Source organism: Amphibalanus amphitrite, unplaced genomic scaffold (assembly GCF_019059575.1).
Source record: "Amphibalanus amphitrite isolate SeventyFive unplaced genomic scaffold, NRLGWU_Aamphi_draft 000206F_arrow, whole genome shotgun sequence".
In the NCBI taxonomy this organism is placed as follows: domain Eukaryota; kingdom Metazoa; phylum Arthropoda; class Thecostraca; order Balanomorpha; family Balanidae; genus Amphibalanus; species Amphibalanus amphitrite.
Window position 1 is genome coordinate 479,767 of NW_024881701.1, and position 26,011 is coordinate 505,777.

The following is a 26,011-nucleotide window of genomic DNA, read 5'->3' on the forward strand; positions in this document are numbered from 1 at the left end:
AAAAATTGATATCTTTATATTTTCTGTTGTTTTTAACAATATACAAATAGAAAACAAGAACAAATATGATTGATAAAACGCAAAAAAGACAGCAAAAAGTTTGATATGACGTCAGATTTATTGTCGACTTTTACTTCTGCTGGCTGTCTGCTTGTTGTGTTGGAGACAATTATTGCGCAGACTCAGTGTTGTGGCGGGAGCCGTGCGGGGAGGTTGTGTTACGCGTCGCTCGTGGCAGTGCTGGTTTTATGTCGATTAGTTTATGGACGTTGATCATCGTGGGACTGGTGTCAGGGCAAGCAGATTGTGGCTGTAGCCTGGAAACTGAAAACTGGCTCTAATTACGTCCAGGGTGAAAAATACCATTGCGTCTACCGTTCGCCCGCTTCAGCTTGCACCAGCACCGTTTTGCGCTTGAGGCCGGAAGGAACCGTGCTGCCTTCTGGTTCTAGCAGAACCTGGACCTTTATATCCATATATGCGTGTGTGGTGACTGGTGCTCTATAACTTAAGTTTTATCGAATCTTGATTTGTCATCGTTTCACGCGCTTCCTAAGGGGATGACTTGTTCTCTGCATGAGGTATCACAAACAACAATATTTGTACATTAAGACCATCTTGATATTATCTGTGCATCATGGGTAATGCTGAAAGCATAGCTGAAAGAGAAGAATACAGAAGAACAATGGAGAAACGTTTGAATAACTACTCGTCCAGTATTGTGCCGGGCACTGTCGCCACGTCAATCTCGATGAAGGTCCCGATGCCTGACCAGGAGACGCTCGAGGAGAGGTTCAATCGAGTTTTGGTAAGTTAAAACTATGCTCCGGACGAAAGGATTTATTGTGTTGCAGGGTTCAAATGGACATTTTACGGGATATTTGAATATCTGCTCGATATGAACTGGCCGTTTTTTTATTTTTATGTCTGTTGACTGTTGGTGTCCGTCTGTTGTTTTTCCCGACCGTAGCTGAACACCGACTGCCCGCTGCATCCAAGTAGGGATTATTTAATTTGTCCTTAACAAGTTATTGGATTCGAAAATGATGTGTAAATGAACTTACCTATTTCCTGGGTTAGAATCTACGCTAAGTAGAGCTTGGATCGGGATTGCGAAGCTGAAGTACGCACCAGTATTTATCATTAGTCTGTGTCACATTGAGTCTGCGGGAACCCATAACTCAACACCTACAGACTTTAATCGGTATTAGTGCTTGAGACATAACGGGCATATTATTGTCCACAAGTCAAGCTCACGAGAACAGCCCGGCAGGGTCGTTTAGGGCCGTGCGGCTGCGGCATGGACGGGGGAGCTGCGTCACATGTCAGCTGCGTCAGCGCGGGTTCTAAGATAACCCGCTTCATTTGATCTTTTCAACAATCAACACGGGTCGTATCGTAAGATGGCCCCCTTATTTGACCTTTTCAACAGGGGTTTTACGCCCTACGGTGGCCGGCTGAGACTGCACGGGTCTCAGAAACCGATGCTGAACTCCGATCGGGCTCCGATCTGTAACATTACGCCCCGCCTGGGCCGGCCGATGTTGTGATGAGCGCTGACAGGAGGTCGACCGATACCATCAGCTATTTCGGCGCCCGGCCGGCTCAGCTCAGCAGCTCAGCACCGGTCAGCGCTGACCGCGCGGCACCGGAGCCGCTCGCCGGCGGTCAGCGGCCGGTCAGCGGGAACTCGGGGCTGTTGTTGTTCCTCTCCACCGCCCAAGACGAAACCAGACACCGCCGAGGGGCTTTGTCCGGCCGTGAGCTGCCAAGCTTTGTCCGGGTGCCGAGCTTTGTTTGCCTTGCGAAAGCTTTGTCAGCCTCGCTGTGGGCCGTAGCGTTTTGTTCGGCCTTGCGTTCAACTGCGGAGGACGGGTGCGCTGGACGAAGAAAAGCAAACATGTTGCGTCCTGGTGGTGGTGGTGGGACGGACTGCGCTGCGGTCTGCAGAGCTCCACGAGCCGGGAGGATTAGCGGGAGAGTTGGAGAGAGGCAGACAGATGGAGAGAGGAGAGAGGGACGTTCTGGGAGCAGAGGGATGCTTTGACCTAGCGCGGCGGTATTTCGGCCGACACACGATCTTGCGGTAACTGCTGCGAACATTCTGCGTGCGGTGCTGTTACACTCAACTATGGGAGTCAGAGGGGCCGTGGGATCGCCCCCAGCGCCCGGCCACCGACCTGGCCCTGGCCGGGGTTCTCACTAGTTCACTGCTACTGACACCGGCTCGTTAGCGGGTACCTTACAGCCTCGGGGACGCGCCTATAACAGCCCCCAGTCAAGCTTCGCTCGCTGGTTCGACGCATTGGTTCAAAACGCACTCAAATGAGCTCATGGCAACAACGAATGGGTGGTCTATCTGAAGAGTCGATAGTCAGCCAAGCCTGACATTCTCCCCAGATTTTCTTAAGCCATCCGGCTTTCAGTTATTTCACTGTCACCGAATCGCACCGTCCAATTTGCGGCCTCAGGCTCCGGATTTAGCCCACAAATGCCGGTGGTGAGAGGTGCCCATCCAAATCCCGCGGCGCTGAGCGGATTGTCGACTTGTCAGCCAGTGGACAGGTGCTTACCAAGGCCGGGCAGCCGCTTAACGGGAGGTTTTCACTAATCTGAGGGTGTGGGCCATCCGAGGGGTGGCGCGGGGTGGGGTTTGCCCGCGCGCTGCAGCGCCCCTGACCCCGTGTCGGCGAACCGCTATTCACGCTGTTCGACAGAGAGTCATGGCTCAGCCGGTGCCGATTTTCAGAAGTGATCCGACCCTGCACCCGTGCCCAGCTTTGATGGCTCCGTTACTGAGCGCTAGTGTTTGGCTTCAGTGCCGACTTCAGAGAGATATCTGCTCGTGGTTGCACGGAATGAGGCGTGGTTGGCAGCGAACGAGTGATATTGGTTAAACACGGGTCGGGTTTATGCCAATATGACTCGTTTGTGTTAGATGTGAGATCCAGCAAAGCGGACGCATCTTTCAATGCCGTGCTGCTTATTGACCGTGGCCTGACATTGAACACTCGTTCGTCCACCTTTCATCTAATCCAGCCGAGCTGAGCAACGCTCGCCGTCTATGGAAACCGCACAAAAAACACGTGCGCTTGTGAAAGCATTCAGCCGCCGTGTCATCTGGCCGGCCTGCCAGGGGCCGCTGTGGAGCCACCTGGCTCATCCGTTGTGTCACAGAACTTGTGTCACTTCATTGTCACTCTTTGGACTGCCGGCTGGACGCTGATGACAAGCAGTAAGAATTCACCGAACTTAGCTGGTGTCGGAGGCGGTCGGCCTCGTTAGTGACATGGGCGGGCGAAGATGATTGCCGTCTTCATTCCGTCTCGTTAGGGAGCACGATCCCGCCCGCCCATCTGCAGGGCGAGCCAGTGTTCCTTACAACTCCCGCCATGCTGGGGCGTGGGGTACGGAGGCTGAGACACGCTGTGGTTCGCCATGAAAGGCACGGGCTCAGGGCTGACGGAGGGGTCAGGGGTGGCATTCCTTGCCGACTGCAGGGTCGAGGTTAGAGCCAACTCGCTCACCGTGAGCCGGTTTCACGTGCATTCCAGGCCGTGCACGGCGGTCACGTGCCGTCACGTGCAGGAGGCACGTGCGGCGCGGTTTACCTGCATTGTCCGTGCCGGCATCTTGGGAGGACCGACCATGGAGCTCAATCGGAAATCGGAAATCGGTGCAAAGCTTTTACTGGAATATGGAATGGGGATTGATTGTGGTATGGTGGTGAAATGAACATTGATTGACGTTTTTCAATGGCTCGACTGTCGTCGCTAACTGGCGAAAACAGTAACTGGTTACTTTGAGTATACATAGACTGGTTGCTTTCTAGCAGAATCCTGCGTCTGAAGTCTGAACTATACATGAATGCTTGTGGAGCTCAGCGCAAGCTTTGGTATATTCTCCTCATACCGTGGACTCACTATGGGTTTTCCTAGCCTACACTAGCCCAGCTGGGGAACAAGATCTGCTCGTTCGGTTGACTGCCGATTTGTTTTCCAGTCTGCTGCTGATCTTGTTTTTATTGTTTACCGTGCCTGCAGTTGGTTAGTTTTGTAGCTGCTAGTTGCAACGTGGCTACTGCAGCATCTGCTTGTACAACGGGTGCTGCTTGAAATATTTGTCCTTGTGATGGCATTGGGGCAGTGGCGGCGGAAGCGGGGGGGGGGCAGCGGGGGCACGGCGCCCCCCCATCTTCCAGGGTGGGGGTGCAAACATATCTTTTTGCCCCCCCAAATTGTTATCGACGAAGTAGGGGAGAGCGGGGAGAGTTGTATCATGTCCAAGTTGTATCAGGGCGAATTGTGCCAAACTTATCCAATGGATGGCGCTCGCGACACGACCAGCCGACGAGGTTTCCCGGGCGCCATCTTTCCCTGTTCTGTCTTGTGGCTGAGTGGACGCGTCTCGAGGTGAGAGCCGATTTTATGTTTTTTTAATGTCATTCTAAAAAAATAAGTTGCAAGAAAATGTGTGTTCTGGGCATTTAGATGTGCACGAATTTGAAAGATCTCCGTAGCGGTGGTGAGGGTAGGTTCTAAGGCTGCGTGAGTGAAAACGGATTTCTCCATGGCTGTCCGCTGTTTTTTTAGCACGAGGATGTTTTTTCCAAGATGGCGGCTAGGTACATGTTGTATCAGAGCCGGGTGGGGTATGTTGTAACATGTATGTATGTATGTATGTATGGGTATGTTGCTTTTGATCGCGAAAGCTAAGCCCTGGCTCGCCTTTGTAGGTAGCTAGTCAATGCTCGTTCCATTTCGGCACAATGTGTTGGCTTCTTTGCTCTTAACGGGCCACTTTTGCGTCTAGTCTGTTGATGTTTCGTTCGGATTGCATTGACCTAAGTTTGGTCTAATAAAGTGAAGCCTTTGAGCATACCTATATATTGTATTAACCCCATTTAATGTTGTTGTTATGTTCAAAACCAGTAGCAAGCACACTCCCTGAAACGTGAAATAGTGATACAAATTACCCCACCATGTGATACAACTCACCCAAGCCATGGGGCAAGTTGTATCAAAAACATTGTTCTATTCGGGAGACCGTAGAAGAAAAACTGGTAGAGGTAGCGGAAAAGTTACTTTGCACAAAAAAGCAGAAGAATCAAGGAAGGGGATAGTATGGAAATAATGAGTTTATCACGGATAGTTACGAGGTTATGGGTCTCGGAGTAAAAACTGATACAACCCACCCCACTCTCCCCTACCACAATACTTCCATACTACGTCATGAACATATGCCAGTTTGGCTGAGTACCTTTTTAAGTTAATAGAGCGAGTAATTTGGAATGGATTGATATTGTTGTCAATGTCGTCGTACATATTTTGATCACATTGGCTAGCATTTTGCAGTGCGAGTGTTACCAACCAAAAAGGTTTGCAATAGCCAATAATTGGCTAACTTTAATGACGTCATTGGTTTAAAGGAAGCAAGTTGTTCAACGCGAACAACAGTCACGGTGACAGCCACAGCGTGCTACACGTATTTGAACTGGACTTGCCGCAGTGGCGCGGGAACCAGAGGGGCGGTTCCCGGGAACCGGCTGGAGGGGCTAGCGGGGGCTGAGCCCCTCCAACTTTTCGGCGGGGGGAGGGCTCGTAATGTAGGTATTTGAGACCCTCCAACCGGAGGAATCGAAATCGGAAATCTACCAACATAATTTCATAGATTTATTACCTTTTCGAAATGTTAACCAGAAACAACCTTCATTATGGAGCGTTCTAACGCAGAAGACTGTGACAACATGTAAGCACATATTCATTCTCTAAATATCATACATTTCCACCAAACGCCCTCCACACATAATGCTCAGAAATCAAGCAGCTATCTACGAGCTACCGGTAACCGGAAGAGTAGGACGGAACGCGAGTGGCCCGGCATGCGGACGTCACAGAAGCGCGTCTGAGCGTGCCACAGGCCTTTCCCCGCGACTCTGCCAGACGCCAGCCGGCATAGACTCGTGAGCCGGGGGGCAGCATGGGGGTAGCCTGCCCCCACAACTCTGGGGCCGTGGGGGGCGCAGGCGCTGCCCCCACAAAGTTTCATAGGGCCAGGAACCGTCGGGGCAGCTTGTCCTCCCTATATTAGCGGCCGTGGGCCTCAAAGAAAAGCTGAATGGAAGACAATACCTATTTAAGTAAAAAAATCCCCCTCTATACCTGATTTGACAGCTCATGTGTGAAAGCTTTAAACGTTTATTCCAAGTTACCAAAAAGGTAGTTCCTTGACTCAGATGAGACGGGATATCTCACTTTTTGCAAATGTTTTCGTTTCGATTTTTCGTTGTAAAGGCCAAGGGGTGAAAAATAAGTGGCCTAAAACCGGTGAGAAAACTAGATTTGGGGGTACCCTAGGTTCCGGGAAGGATCAGGTGTGCCCCCCCATCCCAAAATACCTTCCGCCGCCTCTGCATTGGGGTATAAAAGTTGGGGTACTGGGGTAACTGACAACGGGTGACCGTCACCAGGTTATGAGAAGGATATTCTGCAAAGTCGAATATTCCTGTTTCCTGCATGATCCTGTCGGAACACGGGCAGTTGGTGTCGACTTCGTTGGTTTGGTGACATACATTTGGTGCTTGGGCAGCTAGCTTAGTGACCAGTGCAGTGTGTTGATACTGGTGTAGACGTTGCTAGTTGGTGACAGAATATCGGGCTGCTGGTGCCCGGAGACTGGTGGTGGTGCGGTCGTCGCTGGTCAGTTACATCGGGCTTCTGGTGCCCGGAGACTGGTGCTGGTGCACCGTCGTTGCACGCCCGGTGACGGGTCGGCAGAGCCGTGCCGTACCGTTGGACGCTGGTGCCTTGACTCGCTGCACGCCGCTCCGGTCCCGTTTGTATAAACATAAGACCACCTCAGCACGCCGGGCCCGTCTCATCTAGAGATAAGACGGCTCGAAACTACGCTCTCCACGTCCTCCTCGAGCCAGTTCATACTGAAAACCAGTCCGCCCCTACGGTGACTTCCATTTTTGGGCATGTTTCCTGCCCTCTTGCAGAAATGTATTACAGATGAGAAGAGAATGGAAACGTCTCTGGCCAGCTTTGCTCGGCTTAGTGCGTATTTCGAGTCTCTATCCGTGATCAGTATCGGGGCTATAGCTGAGCTGAGTAACCCGGCAGTTGCTGGGGTATTTCGCCATCCACCGTTTGCTGGGGGGGGGGGGGGGGGGGCGTTTAACGCCCCCAGCCGATAACTCGAGAACCAATAGGCGCAGCGAAACGCACGAGGCGGCAAACGAAAGAACGCGACGAGACGCTTCAGATGAGTACTTTAAAGTTGAATTTTGAGGTCACAGGTCAGGTGAAGGTCAGGTCAAACACCTGAAATCGGGCTTTCAGTAGCATGGACTTTAGGACTTCGCAATGGGCGCCTCTCGTCATAAACTCTGTCAAAACGGTGCACAATCCATCATATAAGGCCTACAAGAGTGTCAGCTCCATGCAGGGGTCAGTCAAGCATAGGTCAGGGTCAAGGTCAGGTCAACCGGGCAGGCACATATCCCCGAAAATAAAAACTGATATTCGCAGCCTGTAACACATGTTTTATGGGTAATTTGGGGCGTAGAACACGATGGTGACATTCATTTTATCATATGTGTACGTGTTTGGCTAAAAAAGTTCAATTTAAGAAATTCATGTATCATGGTCGTTAAGTAGTCACGAGAAATTGCCAAGATTCAGTTCAAGATTTTGGAAAATGCGGAACGATAATCAATAATCGAAGATAGCCATTTGATTCTCCATGGTATTGGCAGTCTAATGGCGTTTACGGTATGTCTATATGTCTATTCTGTGATTTTATATGATTTTTTGAACATATGCCGTTTTTGGTCGAAAACTCAGAAATCATGACGTCACTAAAACCTCGATATCTCAAAAATTTTCCGACCGATTTTTTTGAAACTTTGTCACAATAAACTTCAGTCAATTCCCTACAGGTACCCAAAATTTGGCGCGCCTGCGGCGCGCCGTTTTTATGCTATGGCCCGGCGAAAAAAAGTGGGGGCGTTTAACGCCCCCCCCCAGCAACTCGCGGGGTAACGCTTAAATCGGACGTGAGCTTAGGCCGTTGCTCAATCCGTACCCAAAGGTCACAGGGACGTCACGTTTATACCGTGTGGCAAGCATCGCCGGCTGCGAATGTGCACGGACAGCCTGCACTTTGGCCGGTGCGGTCTGCAATTTGCGCTGTTTGGTGGCATTTTGCTGGGAATGGTGGCGTCAGACTGAGCGTTGGGCGGTGGGGCGGGCACGTCAGCCATGATGTCACCGCAACATCCGCCAGCGCTAGCTCCCTCCACAGCTACCCCCTCTCTGTCCGGGCCTCCCCGGTAACTCCCTCCCGAGCCGCCGCCCCTAACTCCCTCCCGAGCCCCGCCCCGCCCTAGCCTGCATTATTCCCGCTCTGACCGTTTTCCATCGTTCCCTGGCTCCCGGCTGCAGCTCTCACGCCACAAATGTCCAAGCGGGTGTCTCTTTTCGGTTCGTCAGTTTGTCGTTGCTCGATCAAAGGTCAGATGTTGACTATGGGCTATACCTACTCTTATCCCATCCCAGCTAGGAATGACTGCTCCTCGACTGTTCTTCATGTTATTATTCTGTTTCCTCGCTCTTCCCTTAACCCTATTAGTGGCAGGCTCCTGGCTACCCCTATTAGTGGCAGGGGGGGGGGCTGTTTACGACCCCCCCTTGATATCTCGAGATCTAACGGGCCGATTTTCAAAATTCAAACGGCATTCGATTTCGCTCAATGTGATCTACTTTTCTAAAAAAATAAAAATTAAGAAAATGTCAATAGGGGGGTAGAGGGGGGTAAAAACGGGCAAATTGCAGATACATTTTAGACTGTTTATCACGGCCAGGTTTCTGAACCAATCTTAACGCAACTTTTGCCGATCGATAGAGAATGAACCAGGAATTCACATGGATCCTAAAAATATGCATTTTCAAAAATCATAGGCGGATACAGATCATTGAGATTGGGGGTACACAAAAACTATAGTAAATAAGGTTTTTGTTGGTACTGTTTCTAAAAAGGGTGGTAATGGTCTTGTTATGTTACAATTTTCTTATGAGAGAACGACTACAATTGTATTGGTCATGCATAGGCGGTGTCAGTGCACCTATATTGGGAGGTAAAACATAACCCCCCTTTTTGGACGCCTGGATCCGCCTATTATAGCAAAAACGTGTCAAAAGAGGATGCACAAAAACTTTGTATATGTTATCACATGATACCTTTCATTCACTGTTCGTAAAACTGGTGCATACAGTTATAATACATCAGCATCGTGATCTTCGCCCAAATGACTCGCTTCACGAATAGGACCCCCAATTCCCAGTGCTCTGGAGCCGCCCCTGGTAAAGTTATGAACTTGAAATTTTCAGGGAATGTGCCCAATTTAGTCTTAGGAAAAGTCAGAAAAATTCAGCATCGTAGCTTCAGCGGTTTCGGAGATATTCCCGAAAAACCTGAGGGGTGGATGAAAACAACCCCCCCCCTGCCACTAATAGGGTTAACCCTTTCAGCCGTTACCTCTCCGTATGTCATCTCCCTCGTTCCTCCCTGCGGCGCTGTCCTCCCTCTCTGTGCTCCTCCCTGTCCTCCCTGTCCTTCTCCCTGTCCCCTCGACCCCGTCCCCCTCCCTCTGTGCAACCGGTCGCACTCATTGACCGATCTGTCATCAGTCTCCGAGAAGTCGCCTGGTGATGACAGCGGTCGTCCCCCGTCACTGGACGTTCCCCGTCCACCTTATACGGAGCGCCAGTTCCCTGGGTCTCCGTCCCCGGCCGTGGGGGACACTGGAAACGCCGCAGTCACCACTAGCAGCGCCGATTTACTTTCATTTGCAATAATCGGCGTTGCGAAGGGCGCGGGCCCGAACGCGGTCCTCAAAGGAAGGGGCCCACTGAGAGCGAAATGGGCGACGGGGCTCGGCCTCTGCAGCAGCGCTGCCGCTCGCTGGAGTTATCCTCTCAGAGAGCGGGCTGCGGGAGACGGCCGAGGCGCGATGACCTCATCTGACGCGGAGGCGTCCCGGCGTGTCGCGGGGCCGCTGCACTGCACCCAATCGGCCAATCGCTGGTCACCCTTCACCCTGTCACCCGCCGGGCGCGAGGGGCAGTGGGAGGGATTCGGCGGACTGGACAGGGGATGACTGGGGTGGGAGATGATCGGGGTGGATGATCGGGCCATATTGAGCCGCAGAATGATCGGGCTGAGTTGCAGAATGATGTGCTGCAAATTGCCGGCGTATTAGTTCACGCTTTGTCACCGTAGATAATCTCTTAGGTCACGAGGTCGTGTGGTGATGTAAAAACGTGCTGTTTACCACTGGTACGATCATTGGACATTGTAAAAACGCACCAGCACTGTCCCTTCCAATTGAACAGAGCGCGCCGCATCACTATGCTCAGCTGGCGGCGGACAACGGGACTGATAAAGACGCACGGAGATGCATCTCTCCATGATGGATGAGTGGATGGTGGGTAGGGGTTCTGTGCACTTCTGCGTGCGCGGGAGGTCGTCTTTGTCACCGGCCACGTCATGGGGACCTTGCAGCTCGTTAGGGGGCGTATTTATGGGCTGCGTGCTCGGTCCCGCACACTTCTGGCGCGCGTCTGGCCGTCGCTTCCAGCTGCAATCGTGGTTTATGGCTGTCATATAACTGGGGTACCGGGACTAGAGGAGGCTCAAATGATCATCTGCACGGCTCGGAGGATCATGCCACGTGTCGGCGAGGTCTGAAAGGACCACCGTGTCTGTAGGAGTTTGCTGCTTCGCCTCCCCTCCGACCTCACTCCTTCTTTGGGTAACTACCCCTTACTGGAAGAGCATGTCTACATGGGTATCAGTTTCATCGCATCAGTTGTAAAGTGTAAAGTATTCGGGGTCCTAATTCCATTCACAGGTGGCCTTGCCATGTTTGGACTGGCTACATGCCGAAGATATTTGGCGTGCCCTGCCAAGTTGAACGGTTATTGCACGCCTAAGGTTCCCAGGAGGCTGGTAACCCCATGTCCGATCTCATTTAACACTTGATGAATTCCGATTTGTTTCCATTATAGTCTCGTAATCGTCGAAGGCACGCGATAGCGAACGCCTGGTTATGGCCATGGGAATAATGTTGATCCTTTGTTGAATGTCGATAACTCTCCTGGCTAAGCACACTTGACAAATGATGCGTCTTATCATAAGGAAGATCATCTGTTCAATCATTGGCGCTGATTAATCTGCATTGCGAAACATGGTTGGTGTTTTACCGGTAGGCCAGCGCTCAGCGACGGTGAGCCTATAAACTGATCAATCACCCGGCCATCGTTCTGATGTCCTGTATTCTATATCCTGAAAAGCCTAGCATTGAGCCCGTATACTGGTGCCCGTTACCATCGGCCGAATCAGGTCATTAGTCTGCCGTCTCACCCCTATCGATGCGGGAGAGTCGCTGATGTTACATCACATTTGACCCAGACCCGCGGCAAGTTGGAATTTTGGTCACCCATGGAGCACTGACTAAGATGAGATTGTCGAACGCCCTCAGTGATGTAGTCACTAGTCGAGGTATCATCTCAGGGACACCGGACAGGCGGATCCGCTTCAAATGTCTTACACGTGTCTGCATGTGTTCAAGGAACCTCTCGGCTCGGACACGCGTTGAGCAACCGCAGACATATCATTTTCATGCAGCTTAAGCAGCTGACGTTTGTCTCCGAACTAGAAGGCGACGTGCTTTGACACATTAACATATTTTACGGTAATGCCGGCTACGATTCCAGCTGAGTGAGCCAAGAAATCAGAAACCCGGCGACTTGGCACGCTAGGTGGCTGCTTGGCTCTTTGTCCAGTGAAAAACGTATGAAGTGCTCGCCAGCTTCCACACGCATACCATGCAACACGCATGTCATGTAATACCCTTGAAGCAACAAGCAGTATTGATGTAAGTATGCATTAACATCGCCTACACTGGCCTTTGATCCATATAGCTGGCTTTGTACCGGCATTCTGGCGACCTTCACACGTCTGCGCGCCCACCTGTCATCCGACCTGTCATCCTGCCGGTCCGGCCATCACGCCGTCACTCAGACGTCATGTTCACGTGGCGGATCAGTCACCCGACCTCGTCGGCCGCCTCTGAACTGAACACGCACACCCTGACGCCCAGCACTCGGGGCTAATTGGTGCGGCCTGTTGGAGGTCGGCTGATCAGCGTTGGCTGGAGGAAGTGGGTGGTAGTCTTGGCCTGCTGATGTTGGTTTTGGTTAGGGGCTTGATACTTGACTGCCGCTGTGGGTGGTTAATGTTATTGGAGAGGAGATCTAAAGCAGCATACGAGCATTATCACCTACTCTGGAAGCCTCAAGAACTCCAAGTTCCTTAGCCTGGCTGGGCCTTAGTTTGACAGTCCCTTAGTGGTGTCTGTTCTTTATGACCGGTAAGGCGAAGATAGGGTGTCCAACTGTTCTCACAGTGCACACGTCTATCTCTGTCTGCTGTTCAGAATTTATCCGCATGCATGTCCAGGCTCCAGCTGTCCACAACCTGTCCGCATATTTTATCAGCTCGCCCGCCCGTCTACGCTTCTGTTTCAAACATATTCTCAACCTATGCACCATTCACACCTGCTCACAAATTTCACCCATTCGCCAGCAGCACGTCGACAGCCCCATCTGATGTCATCTCACCATACGCCCATCACATCACATTGACTCACTTATTCTTCAAGCTCTTCAGTAATCCGCGCAATGTCACTCCGCAGAAGTCGGTACCTCAAAATCATGTCGGATAGGATCAGAGGGTACGGTTCGGTGCGGTGCGACTCGGTCTAGGGGCATGTCACAATCACTTATCAGGCGAGGCCAGTCTGAGAAAGGCTCCCCGGAGCCCAGACGGACGCATTCCAGTCTGAGGCAGACTTCGCGAACCAGACAGACGGATCCACACCAGTCTGATGCAGACTGCCCTCACGGAACACTCGACAGACGGACCTGGTCTGATGCTGGCTGTTTTAACCAGCGGTACGTTCTCAGCCTGAGGAATGTGCTGGCCGACTGAGGTGCGCCACGTTGTTCACACACCCTGCAGCTGATGCGCCAGATACGTCTACCTAACGGGATCGCGCGGCGCGGCGGCTCGAGGCGTTATTTATCAACCTGCAGACGCGGCCGCTCTGGCGGCGCGCCACAGACGTTTATCGAGATCGGAGATATTTTACGGGATGGGGTGGCGCACTGCGGTGGTTTATTACGGCGTCCACAGGTGTAGGTGGGGTGAGTGGTGAGCGACTGATACGGATCACCGGTATTTGACAACTGTCCACACCTGGGCAGCTGTGCAGTGTGCAATTGTGCAGGATGGTGCGGTGACTGATGGACATTGGGCATTGATGCCGACTTCCTGGCATGTGGACATGTAGCTTACTTGCTGGTGTGATTCATCGTTAGTTTTCATGTTTCGTTGTACAGGAACGCCGAAGGTGCTGGAACCGGGAATTGGATTTTGGGTCACGCTACATACATTACAGCTTCACGAAAGCGTAATATGATTAAACTAAACAAGTTTTGGGTGTGTCACGCATTCATATTGCATTTGCATTCAAGAACAGGGAATGTTTCCTCAAGGTACCTTTTCGTCCTTCTCTAGGATGATGCACGTAGTTCCCATTGTCAAAACTGGCCAACGCGCTATGCGACAGTGTTTTCGGAAGGTGCTTAGATGAGAGGGGCGACTTCTTTCGTCTCCCCTGCTGCACAGTTTCTTGACAGCAAATCATTGGCTCTGTATGCATCATCGACCCATGTTCTTCCCTGTCTACCGTCCGCTCTGAGTCTCCGCGTCTCTCCGTGTCTCACCACCTTACGTAACTCTAAATGTTACCATTATTTTATATGAATGTCTTGTCTTTCCTGTACGTCTCACCATTCTCTTTTCTCTGTGTTTCCCCAGGCTTCCATGGACCTGCCGCCGGACAAGGCCAAGGTCTTGCGTCAGTACGACTGCGAGAGGAAGTGGGAGATGATCTGCGACCAGGTGAGTGACGATCCTCTGATCTCTGACGTCTGAGGCTGACAGAGATCATAGAAAAAGCAGAGAGAATAACGAAGAAATTAGTCGAGGAAGGCTTTGGGCTTTGGGCTCACTTATGGGATGGACCGGCTTTGGACTCACTCATGGGGTTGGGGAGAACCGTAGAAGTCCCATGCGGTGGAGGGTGACCGTAGACCAGTCCAGTGACCGGGACAGTTCATGGCACGGATATACCTCCGCCGCCGCTCAGCTGGACCGGAGTGTTGCGGTGTGGCCAGGGGTCAGCGATTCCGTAAATACCTGCGGCCACCGCGCCGTCACGGCATTCCCTGGAATACGGGAAACGCAAAACGTGATGTGGTTTAGTCATCAGACGTCATTTGTCGGCGGGAAAACCCGTATTACTATTTTTCCATCGTAGCTTGTTGGCTGACAGTACACCTCACACCAAGCATCATCTGTCGGCTCGCGCCGCAGTCCCAATCACCCATAAGAATGCTGTTAAAATTCAATGTGTTCATAATGCGTTAAAAAATCAGCGAAATACCTTTCACAGTAGCCTGTTCTTTAACTGTCATTAACTATTACCAGTATAACGCCTTTTGGGGCGAGTAACGGAGCGAGCGAGAGGGTGAGCCTTGCACGTGCGAAATTTCGAGGGGTACCTCCAATTGACTTGTGCACGGCACCCTACTAACCGGTCTCTAGCGATGTGCCAAATTTGAGCACAATCGGCCCAGCCGTTCTCGAGATCTGGAAGCGGCACCCTGCACGTGCGCACGTGCAAAATGGGTCCCAACTGACTTGTGCACGGCACCCTACTAACTGGTCCCTAACCGTGTACCAAATTTGAGCGCAATCGGTCCAGCCGTTCTCGATATCTGGAATCGACCCCTGCACGTGCGCACGTGCAGCAACACCCCAACTCTGGCACATGGATATGCAGTGCCTAGTGGGTGCCTACCTACATGCCAACTTTCAGCGCAATCGGCCAAGTAGTTACCGAGATATTGCAACAATTACAAAACTGACACCTCTTCGTTTTGCACGTGGCACGTGCATAAGGGGTCACCCACATGCATCGGGAATAGTCCAATACTTGGTAGAAGGAATGAAGCTACCCTACAAAAATTACCCCGTGTAAATCGGTCAAGTAGTTGCTGAGATATAAGCCTCGCAAAAGCGTCCGCACGGCCGGCCGGCCGGCCGGCCGGCCGGCCGGCCGCTCATACTCAGAAATTTCCGTTAATCTAAGGAAAGACTACGCTCGCTTCGCTCGCTCCGTAATCAATTCATCATCAACTTTTGTTTCTGCATCGGCGGAAATGCCTACTGATCGTGACATTAAACACTTTATGACTGTGACATTTTAAACGTTGTTGAATGCTTCAGTGACATTTAGGGTCTTGCTTCTGCCGAACTGTTAGTAATGACGTAACGTTTCTTAGGATGACGTCACTTTATGTTGGGTGTCGAGACACTGTGTAGTTAACATTGACTAGCTCAAGATGAACTAAGTTACGAATACCTTGGCCTGACTAATTGGTTGAAAAAAAATCAGTCACTAGAGACCTCAGTGGTTTCCGTGGGCGCTTGGTGGTTCATCAAATTCCCTTTTGCATCACCGTTTTGCGTAATAATATAAGGAATTTGTCACACCATGACGTTCGCCGCACTAAAATGTCCAATGTTCATGCTGCCTTTGCCTATCAGCAGAAACGAACCACTCTGCCTCACACTACATGTGACAGCGCAGAGCGCCACAGGTAGCTGCTAGTCCGGGCTCCCTCAGAGCCTAACCGGTATTATGTCTACCGTGCGGTCCCACGACACTGGTTGCCACCGTACACGGCTCACGAGTCACGGATCGGCATCCGTGACTATGCGGTCGGGAGAGCGGACTTCGGCACTGTCCGGGGAGTGGGAACGACCGTGGCTGGTGGCCGGTGGATGATGGATCACGGACGATGGACCATGGACAGTAGGCGATGGGACGGATGGTGGCTGGTGGTCGGTGGATGATAAATGATGGTGTGAGGGCTGGATGCAGTGCAAAGGGATAGAAAGGACGGTTAACGGCGGATATTGGGGAAGAGGACGGTATATAGTGAACATGAGGACAGACTAGACAGTGGATTGTTAGTCGTGAATCGTGTTTGTTGCTTGATGACCGAGAGATAGTGAATCGTGATCGTGAACTCTTGAATGGTGATCGGTGCCCAAATGTCCTTATGTTCGATACTCAATGCTCAATGTTCAACGCTCATTGTTCGATCGATAGTTGACCGCGTTCGAGCCGTGTTCGTCTGTTGGGTGGATATCAAACGTTACAAGATGATGGCGGCAGAGGGATTTTCTCACGGGCCTGGCAACTAATTGCGCTTCTGTGTTCAGCGAGAGGGCAGGAAATGCTGCGGTTACCGAACAATTTGCGGCGGAAGTTGGAATATTGATAGTTGCAGTCACGATACAGCTGACTATGGTTATCTCACCGTTGAATTCCAGGCATTAATTTGATTAATTCAACGAAAACATGCTATCCGCGAGCAGCCATGAGAACTGCATCTTTTAAAGGGACCCTCCCACCTTCAAAAAAGTTAATGAATTGGCATGAAAGTGATGTCGCTCGGTTCAGAAAGAGCAAAAACGAATATCTACCAAATTTCATCGAAAAATATTCACCGGTTTTCAAGATATTAGACTTTTACTTTTGTTTACTTTTTGGGATCTCCGCTGTTCCTTGCGACTTTATTTGAAAGTGCGGCATTTGTTGCGCGCAAAGCAGCGTATACCACCGCGTGCTACAAAACGTTTTAGTCAAACATTTAACAGACGTTCGAAAGCCTGATGACGTCATCAGATTCCCGTAATGGTTAAGAGATAGGGACCACGCTGGTCCCACCCTGCAAGTAAAGGGAAGAAATTTCTTGAACACCATAAAGCTGCGGGGGTTGCGACCAGGATAAATGGTGGTTTCTGAGCCTGGCCGCAAACTTGGCTATCTCAACTCAAAACTAATGTTAAAGGGACCCTCCCACCTTCAAAAAAGTTAATGAATTGGCACGAAAGTGATGTCGCTCGGTTCAGAAAGAGCGAAAACGAATATCTACCAAATTTCATCGAAAAATATTCACCGGTTTTCAAGATATTAGACTTTTACTTTTGTTTACTTTTTGGGATCTCCGCTGTTCCTAGCAACTTTATTTGAAAGTGCGGCATTTGTTGCGCGCAAAGCAGCATATACCACCGCGTGCTACCAAACGTTTTAGTAAAAGATTTAAAAATCGTTAGATCTCCGCTGACGTCACAAATTCTAAGGGGGCATACCAATGCACTAGCCCCTTAGAATCCGAAAACTGCAAGTTTGAAATTCCATATCTCCGAATTAAAGCATTTGTCGATATTGTGAGTGCCCAAACCGGTATTTGCAGGCCATGGCCACCAATTTGGCTATCTCAACTCAAAACTAATGTTAAGGTGGGAGTGTCCCTTTAAGGTGGGAGGGTCCCTTTAACCCTCGCCCTGGCAGGGGGGGGTCGATGCGACCCCCCCTAAGGTTTTTCGAAGATAGCGTAAAAACGGCGGCGCGCAGCGCCGCCAAATTTGGCACAGCCTATGGGGCAACCTTTTTACATATGACCTGAAAATTTCAGGTCCGGGTGACCTTGGGTCAGGTCACCAGGTCAGAAAAACCGGTACAAGGTCATGGTCAAATTTCAATTTTCTTTTTGCACCTGTCCAACTCACAGTTTTGTACTGATTTCCTTCAAACTTTCAGAATGTGCTAAGTTCACCGAGTTGTATAACATATAGTTCGGGTTTTTTGAGGTCACTGACCTGAGGTCAGTTAGAGGTCATTACGTCGTAATGTTAAGCCTATGGGAAAATACTAAATTCGGAAAATAATGGAGATATCCGCTTCTTTCTATCACTTTTGTCCTTTGAAACCACAGTACTTAGCAGCAGGTCACTTGGTGCTTCTTTGCTCGGTGTACTTATCCATGGGTCAGGTCAAATGAGGTCAACTGAGGTCAAATGACGTTTTTGCCAATAACTTGGCACATAATGACGCTAGAGCTTAAAAAATGGTATCATTGTGTTCCTGGTGATCAGCCGAATCGAATGATATGCGATATGATGCAATTTGGTTAACTAGAACTTAATTTTTTAAGTTAAGTTTACTTAAAATTTAAGAAAAACTTTAAGTACACTTAAGCAAGCTAAAAAGTATATCATTCGACGCGCCTTGACATGCTGAGTTCACTGGTGCTTTTCTTTTTGCTCTATCTTAATTAGATCAAAAGTTATAAGCGAAAAACGTTTGACCTGTTTTTAGCGAAATTTTTACATTTATACCCCCCAAAACCCCCCTAAATATTGACCTAGAGCAACCAAATTTGCACAGGGGCGAGAACTCATGGGGGCCCACCTACCTACCAAATTTGGTGTTTCTAGGTGCCATAGGAGCCAATCGCGAGGGGGGGGGGGGGTCGCATCGACCCCCCCCCCCTGCCAGGCCGTGTTATGAAAAATGCCCTGCCAGGGCGAGGGTTAAACTGGTCGCTGAAAAAATGTGTTGTTTTAATTAAGATAATATAGATTTGTTAATTTTGTTGGCGTTTTTTTCCGGCTTGTTGGTAGCTGATAATATTTGAACCCGCGAGTGATTGGGAGCTGTAATTTTATCGAAGGACTCTATCATATCCGCATGTCTTGCGTCCGACTGCCCGTCCGTCCATCCGTCAGTAAGTCCATCCCTCCGTGCGTCTGTCCGTCCGTCAGTCCGTCTAGCTTGTCTCCGTCTGTTCCTCCGTTCGTCACATCCGTTAGGCGACTCGTCTTTGATTCAACCGTCCACCGTCACCCTCGCCATTCCGTCCGTCCGTCCCTCTGTCCATCCGTCCGTTCCATCTCTCCGATCTTCTGTTCATCCGTTCGTCACGTCCGTCAGACGACTCGTCTTTGATCCACTCGCCCATCAACCGTCTACCGTCACCCTCGCCGTATCGTCCGCCGGACGCGTCTCCCTCGTCGTTTTTTGCCTCCCCTGCGCCTTCCCTCGGCCGGTCTCGGCTCGATGCACCATCTGTTCGCCACTCAAAGGAGAGTATTGATTGAATTTAATCATTTTTATTGCGGTCTCCCCCGGCTCGTAAACCTCCGAGTGGCCCATCCTGGATGCCGAATTGGCCGCGATGCGGCAATATTTTGGATTCCTGCTGGTCTAGCTATATGGAAAGTCAATTTACGCTAGCCAATATCACTGAGAGTCAATTGATATCTAACTGGCAGTCAAATGCTAATTTATTTGAATTTTGTAACACCTTTTGGAAGGGTTTGATAGCTACATACATTTTATTCTCACCTTACCCTTATGTTAGGTGAATAAAGCACATCCAATCCTCTTTCGCTAGTACCCGTATGTGTGTGGTATAGCCATTCCTCAGTGCCCCTCCTTTGTCTGTGAGGTGGAGTTTGGCGGCGGCGGTAGCGGCGGGCAGTGCCGGTCGGCTGCCGCCGGATCCACTCAGATCCGGCGGCAGCGGCCGCTCGACTCGTGGGAACCGCCACCCGTGGACGCTCCATGGGCCGCGTCACGGACACGGCTCACAGACCGCCGTCACGGAATAGTCACGGACTGCCGTCACGGAATAGTCACGGAACGGTCACGGTTGGTGTACAGACAGGCGTCACGGTTGGAGTCACGAAACAGTCACGAAATAGGCTCACAGTGCAGTCACAGATGAACGTCACGGTGCAGAATCACAGGTAACATCAGTGACAAGTGTTACACAACAGACGTCATGGATCGCCATCACTGACCGCATCTGAACTGATGCCATGAGCTGTTCGTGATATATTATATTTCATAGCATGTCACGGGAAGGTCACGAATGCCTCACGGATACCGACTGGATACGTTGCGATGCTGTGTTCTGCTGGATGACTTCAAAGTGTCATGGTTACGGCATGTAACATCACAAAAGCGTCTCCGTGGGACGCGGGATCTTTTGCGAAACAGCTCGTCACATCGTCACTCTCTTGCATCACGGACTATAGTTTTGTCTACACATCACAGTGCCACGTGAGCTTTATAAAGCCACGTCAGCTTTTATCAAGACAAGAATGGTTGTTGTAACTTGGGCATTGGCGAAGGCTTCCTTGCCATCTTCTTTCAGGGCAATCAACATCATGAAGCGATCTAAAACGCGCCTGAATGGTGAAAAGAAGGAACACGCTTCTGGTAAACGCCAAAGTCTCATAATTCCGCCTATATTGTACGGATGCACTCGAGCACGGATGATTTCCATATGCCAGTGAAAGGCGTAACTCATTGTTCGTATCGGGTGAATGGGACCATGACATCCCAGGCGCCTTTTTGTGTGTCGTCCATTTTCCGACATTATAGTGTGTGAAACGCCCCATGCTGCGGCTAGATGCGCTCCTTTACATTTCAATGGATGGCAAACTCCGATTCTAAATCCGGCATTTGACACGCTTTTGCAGCGTGTTTGAACAGGATATTCAGCTTCTCTGTAATAGGTACAACTGAAGCCGTTGACATACGAGTAGGTATGCTATGATACTGAATATGCATATTTTACATATGTATATCTTTTAAGACTTGAAGATGAGGGCCATATAACATTCTGCCTTGAAACGTCGGTAACATGTGTAACTACTTGACAAACTTTTTGTCAAACCATGAGTGGCATGGTGGTTAGTAAACTCTATGGAATGGTATGCAATGAGCGTGACCGGTGTGAGCGCTATGGGTGCGCCGTAATGTCTGCTCCACCAGGCTGCCTTTGCTGTGGTTGCGTGGACCATTGGGTTGCGTGCTGGTCTCTTTCTGCTCGCGCAATGTGATGTCTGACAAGTCAGCGCTTTCCTCTCTCGTCTTTGTGTGAGCTTGTTAACGACGTGTGCCTTTGTTGCGTTCATATTGTCTTGTTTTCCCTACTGGGTTGCGTTTTTGTTGTTAATTGGTCTGTGTTTGTGTGCTGTTCTGGTCTTGCGCTGTTCTTCGTTCGTTTGTCCTTTCAGTTATTGTCTTGTTCATGAAACATTTCTTTAAAGTAAAATTGTTCAACGTGTGAGATAGATAATATGTCACCTGCAACCCTCGTTAACTTCACAGCTGCGACCTTAACAGTCCACACTAAAATGCGTCGTGATATGTAATTAGCACGTTTTGCAGATACGACTACAGACAAGAGTTACGGACGCGAGGAAAGTACTGTGTCCCCTCCCCTTCTCATTCTCTCACTGTGTGTTTCAGGAGCGGGTATCGGCGCGAGAGCCGCCCTCGTTCTACCTGGCCAAGCTGCGCACCTACCTGGACCCCAAGGCGTCACGCAGTCATCGGGTGAGTCTTCTTTCGACCCGCGCGTACGTGTGTTCCTTCGCCTCATCGTCTCCTTTTCCGCTCCATTGGCTACCCTTCATTCATCCACTCTGCTTGTCTTCCTGATGATTACCGCCTCGCTCCCTAGTATTCCCCTTCTTTTCCCTCGCCTCTCGACAGTGTCTCGACCCTCTGAGTGGTCTGAGAGACGTCTCCTACCCCTCCCCTCCGAGTCCGTTACCGGCTATTCCCTGGCTGCGCTACCTCCTGTCTGCATTTATCCCTCCCTCTCCCTCTCTCTTACCCCCCCCCCCCTCTCTCTCTCTCTCTCTCTCCCCTCTCCCCTCTCCCTCTCTCCTCACCGACTCCGTCTCTCACCACTGCACTGGCGCCCCAGACCAGGCTGCCGCTGAGCCTGCGTCCCGTGCGGTGGCGAGGAACGGTGCAGACGGAGCCCAACCGCCCCGCGCCCCGCGCCGCTGTACTGGCTGCCGGGGGTCGTTGACGCCCAGAGCCGGAGCGTATGTGGTGTGCGCGGCTGTCACCTGTACCCCAGCGGCCGCCGTCGGCACGTGACAAACGGTCTCCAGCCGCCGCCGCCACCGCTGCCGCCACCGCCGCGCCGTCGCCGTCGGGGCAGCCGCCGACTACGACGGGGGAGGGGGAGGGATACACGGCGGCGGCGACGGGTGATGTGTGACCTGACGGAAGAGGCAGCGGTTGGTGACGGAGGGGAGGGGCGGGTCACCGTTTCCAGATGCTGTCTGTCGGATGTTGCGGTCGTCCTGGCCTGGTGTCTGCACCGGCGAATGGAATCGCCAGAGACTGCGGTCTGTTGTGGAAATGGCTCGGGCGAACACGGGAAACATGGTGGATGCGTTTTGTGATGAAGTCATCAAACAAGCCAAATGTATCGGTTCATTGGATCGTCGTGCGCCATACCAGATATTCAAAGTGAAGAACAGTGTTCAGAGTGGGATATACTAAATTAACATTTTGACTCGCACCACTGAATGCCTTACATCGTCCGGTATAGGAATCGGTTTATAGGTTAATACTTGAACGTCCAAGCTCAGCCAGTGCGTTTTATGTATAGTTATCATGTTTCCTGCCGTAAGACATATTTCTGTGGGAACGTCCGTTCGGACAGTGGGTAGCGTTTTTCGCGGAATGATTCGCCGGCGAACCGACCGCGGTATGCGGGGGGCGGGCCGGTACCGGTGGAAGTTTTACACACGGAGAGCCGATCGGCGGCGATAAGGCGCGGGTTCGGCGCCCGGTCCGGCTCCCGGCCCGTTCAGTGCCGATACCCGGTTCAGAGTTCCCATGGATAGGGATTAAGGTTATGTGTTTATCTTAACAATTCGTGACTTTGTGCGAGTTTTTTTTTGTGATTGTGTGAGGTAAGGAGAGCTAATAGTGATTGGGATCGGTTGGTTTTGAGATTAGTGACGCCACGTGGTGGGGTCTGGGGAGAATTTTGATCCCTTGAAGGGCGCTGATTCGATGGACCGTGAACTATGGAGTCTGGCAAATTGACTACATACATGTAGGAGGGTGACATGACAACTTTTTCGGAAGTCTGATATACTCGTAGTGACTGTGTCAGGAGTCTGGCATGGCGACCAGAGCCACCCAGTGCGTTCAGGCGGACATCCAAACTGACTCAGGCAGGACTGAATCACAGACCGCGTCACCGTCTACGCCTGTCCGTTCACTAATGGCTTGTTTAAGGGGAATATTTGTTTCTGGTCCCTAAAAAGCTGTTTCTGGCACCTAATTGCTGATCAGCCCCAAAATGCTTATTCGACCCTAATATCTGAATCTGGCACCTAATTGCTTCCACACAGCCTAAAGTTGCCAGATCGTCTAGTTGAACTCCGTATTTGCTGTTTGCTGATTCAGCACCAAAACCAAAACATCCAGCACCTATTTTATTCCACGTTTGCCTACCTAATTCGCGTAATCTTCCTGATTTTATGTATCCTAACAACATGAACGTTGCATTCGGTGATGTCAAGTGCCATTTTCGCCAGTGGAGATAGTGATTAATGCCATTTCTAGCCAAAAGAGAATCACTAGCCAGCTATGGTGCAGCATAGCAAGACGCTCCTATACCAGCCCGCTATGTAGAGAAGAGACTAGAGATTATTCACCCTCAGCCATTTTAACGTGAAAAGTTTGGATCCGTCACTTCCAGCCAGGCTCTCAGGTCATAAACTGGAGTAAAGCAAAATGTCAACTCTGAACAGACATGCCACGCAACCGGCCCTCTTTTCAATATTATTAGCTTTCTGCAATCATCGTCTGACTCCATCTCGATCAAACGCAGCATCCGGTTTCTACAGGGGCGTTTGACTGACCGGCCACACAATAACCAAAAACAAAATCAAAGCTTCATGCACACATATGACATAAGTAAGAAACGGATGAAAAAGGCACAACCACGGCACAACTCTGCGCGGCAAACAACGGACAATGTCCCACGCAAGATCCCGCGTTTCTTCAGCGGCCTTGAACGGAATGAAAACATTACATTTCTTTTTTGGAGCTATTGGATGACGTCAAGAAATACAATATCCGTTTTAATGGTCAAAATCGAGACAATTACTCACAAAAATGTTTCCCTTTAAGCATTACAAATAAATACTTTTAAATATTTAAATGACATTGTTTTTTTTCAAACAAATCAATATTATTTGCTTACTTAAACGTCATATACAATGCTGAGATCACTACGGGGCTGTCTTAGAGTGTAGCTGCACTGGCAACCTTTAGGCTAGACTCCATGGGTCATTATACCAGAACAACATGATTCTACCAGCCAGTAGTTCATTTTTCTACTAGATTGGTGCTACGCTCAGCATTTAGGTGCCAGATTCAGAAAAAAGAGTAAGGCGTACCGATGAATAGGTGCCAGAAACAGCTAATTAAGGTCATTTTCCATGATTGGTGCTGGCATGGATGATATAACACTGGATTGGTGTCTCGTGGAAATTAACATTGGGATCCGCGACATTGGGATCAGGCCTGCCATCTAGCGAGAGAATTGTCGTAAGTTAGGAGCAAGCCGAGTAAACGCCATCTCTCAGCATTATGACACACGTGGGTGTGGTGTGTTAGTTGGCTTGAAGTGCATATTCCCACGAGTTGGAGGTAATCTTACTTGACCTGAGACGACAAAAAACGTCTTAAATGCTTGAAAGCCAAAAACGTCAAGCAGCCTTTAGGTAATAACGAAAATAAAATGCGTAAGACGGTGTGTATTGAAACGCCCAGTCCCATCGGCTTGTACGACCTTTTATATGGTCATTTACTCACAATGGTACAGCAGTTTGACAATATGTCACTTACATATTTGGTAGGCTTATTCCTTCTTCTCCGAATTTCGCCCGATTTTCTTCATCTTAGTTAATGTTACGGCACGTGTCACGTGCCAACTTAGGGGTGTCGAAATTGTTCCACATAAAGTAACTCCGCAATGGCTGGGCCAATTACAGTAAAACTTCGTCAATAGTTAGGCACCCAGTGGCCAATGCATTTCCATGTGTCACTATGGGGGTGCTACTGCACGCGCGCACGTGCGGGGTGCCGCGCTTCCATATCTCAAGAACGGCTGGGCGGATAACACTCAAACTTGGTACATGAATGTCACATCGATGCTCGCACTGCATTGATCAGTGCTTACATTGGTGCAGAGCTGTTAGGAAAACGATGAAATGAGATGCGTGGTGTTTATGCCTTTCTTTTCCAGCAGCTGATTGATTCGCAACAGGAGATCCTTGTTTGCGAAGGCTTCGTCTCCCTTTTCCACCCCTTGTTTAAAATAACATTAACAATGTACGAAGAAGATCACACATAAAAGTTGTTTTAGGCGGCTATCTTGGGCCAGGGCTGCGAAGTTGTAGTCAGAGCCAGCGGTTCTGTTCCGACTCGGAGTCGGTTGATTTTTAAAAGCTGTAGCCCGAGTATGAGTCGAACGTCACCGAAAAGGCATCACTCCACAGACTTACCAGGGCTGCAGAGTCGGAGTCAGAGTCGGAGTCTGTGTGAATTGACAGTTCTGCCCGGAGGAGTCGGAGTCGATATTTGGATACCGGAATCGGAGTTGGAGCCAAAGTTACTGAAATTTCATCGACTACGCACCACCGGTTGGGTCCTTTTCATAGAGCGTCTTGAATGACATATTGAGCGGCAATGACGTTAGCAATTCCGCTTAAGTTTTTCATTAGACTTATAGATAGTACTTAGTACTTACGTTCGTTTTGTTCTTTGATCGGACAATTTGTTTGATTTAGGCCAAGTAAAGACTCATGTGAAAAATAGCGAAAACGACACGTGCTGGCGAAGTCTCCAATAACTCCCTGTTTCACGATTTAATGAGGAAATAACATGGAACTGCTTATCTTATTACTGACCCTGCATATAAATCTATTAATTTCTTCGCTTTTTCTGACATATGAAGACATAACCTTTTGAAAAATTGCACAACAAGCCTGCTACTGCACCACACTCCCGTGTGTCACAATGCTAATCAGCGGCGTTCACTCGGCTTGCTCCTAACTTACGACAATTCTCCCGCTAGATGGCAGGCCTGAGCTCAATGTCGCCAAAAACTGCGAAGACACCAATCCA

At 50.1% G+C, this 26,011-nt stretch overlaps 1 protein-coding gene across 1 annotated transcript in view; it reads left to right on the forward strand.

Annotated features, from left to right (window-relative positions):
- The first annotated feature begins 172 nt into the window (after nt 1–172).
- The window catches only part of LOC122385051 (formin-like protein), a 60,672-nt gene continuing 34,833 nt past the window's right edge, over nt 173–26,011 (forward strand). The window contains exons 1-3 of the mRNA XM_043373028.1: nt 173–808; nt 13,948–14,031; nt 21,311–21,397. Of these exons, the coding sequence (XP_043228963.1) occupies nt 638–808; nt 13,948–14,031; nt 21,311–21,397 (342 nt within the window). The 5' untranslated portion in view covers nt 173–637. The remainder of the gene's footprint in view (nt 809–13,947; nt 14,032–21,310; nt 21,398–26,011) is intronic.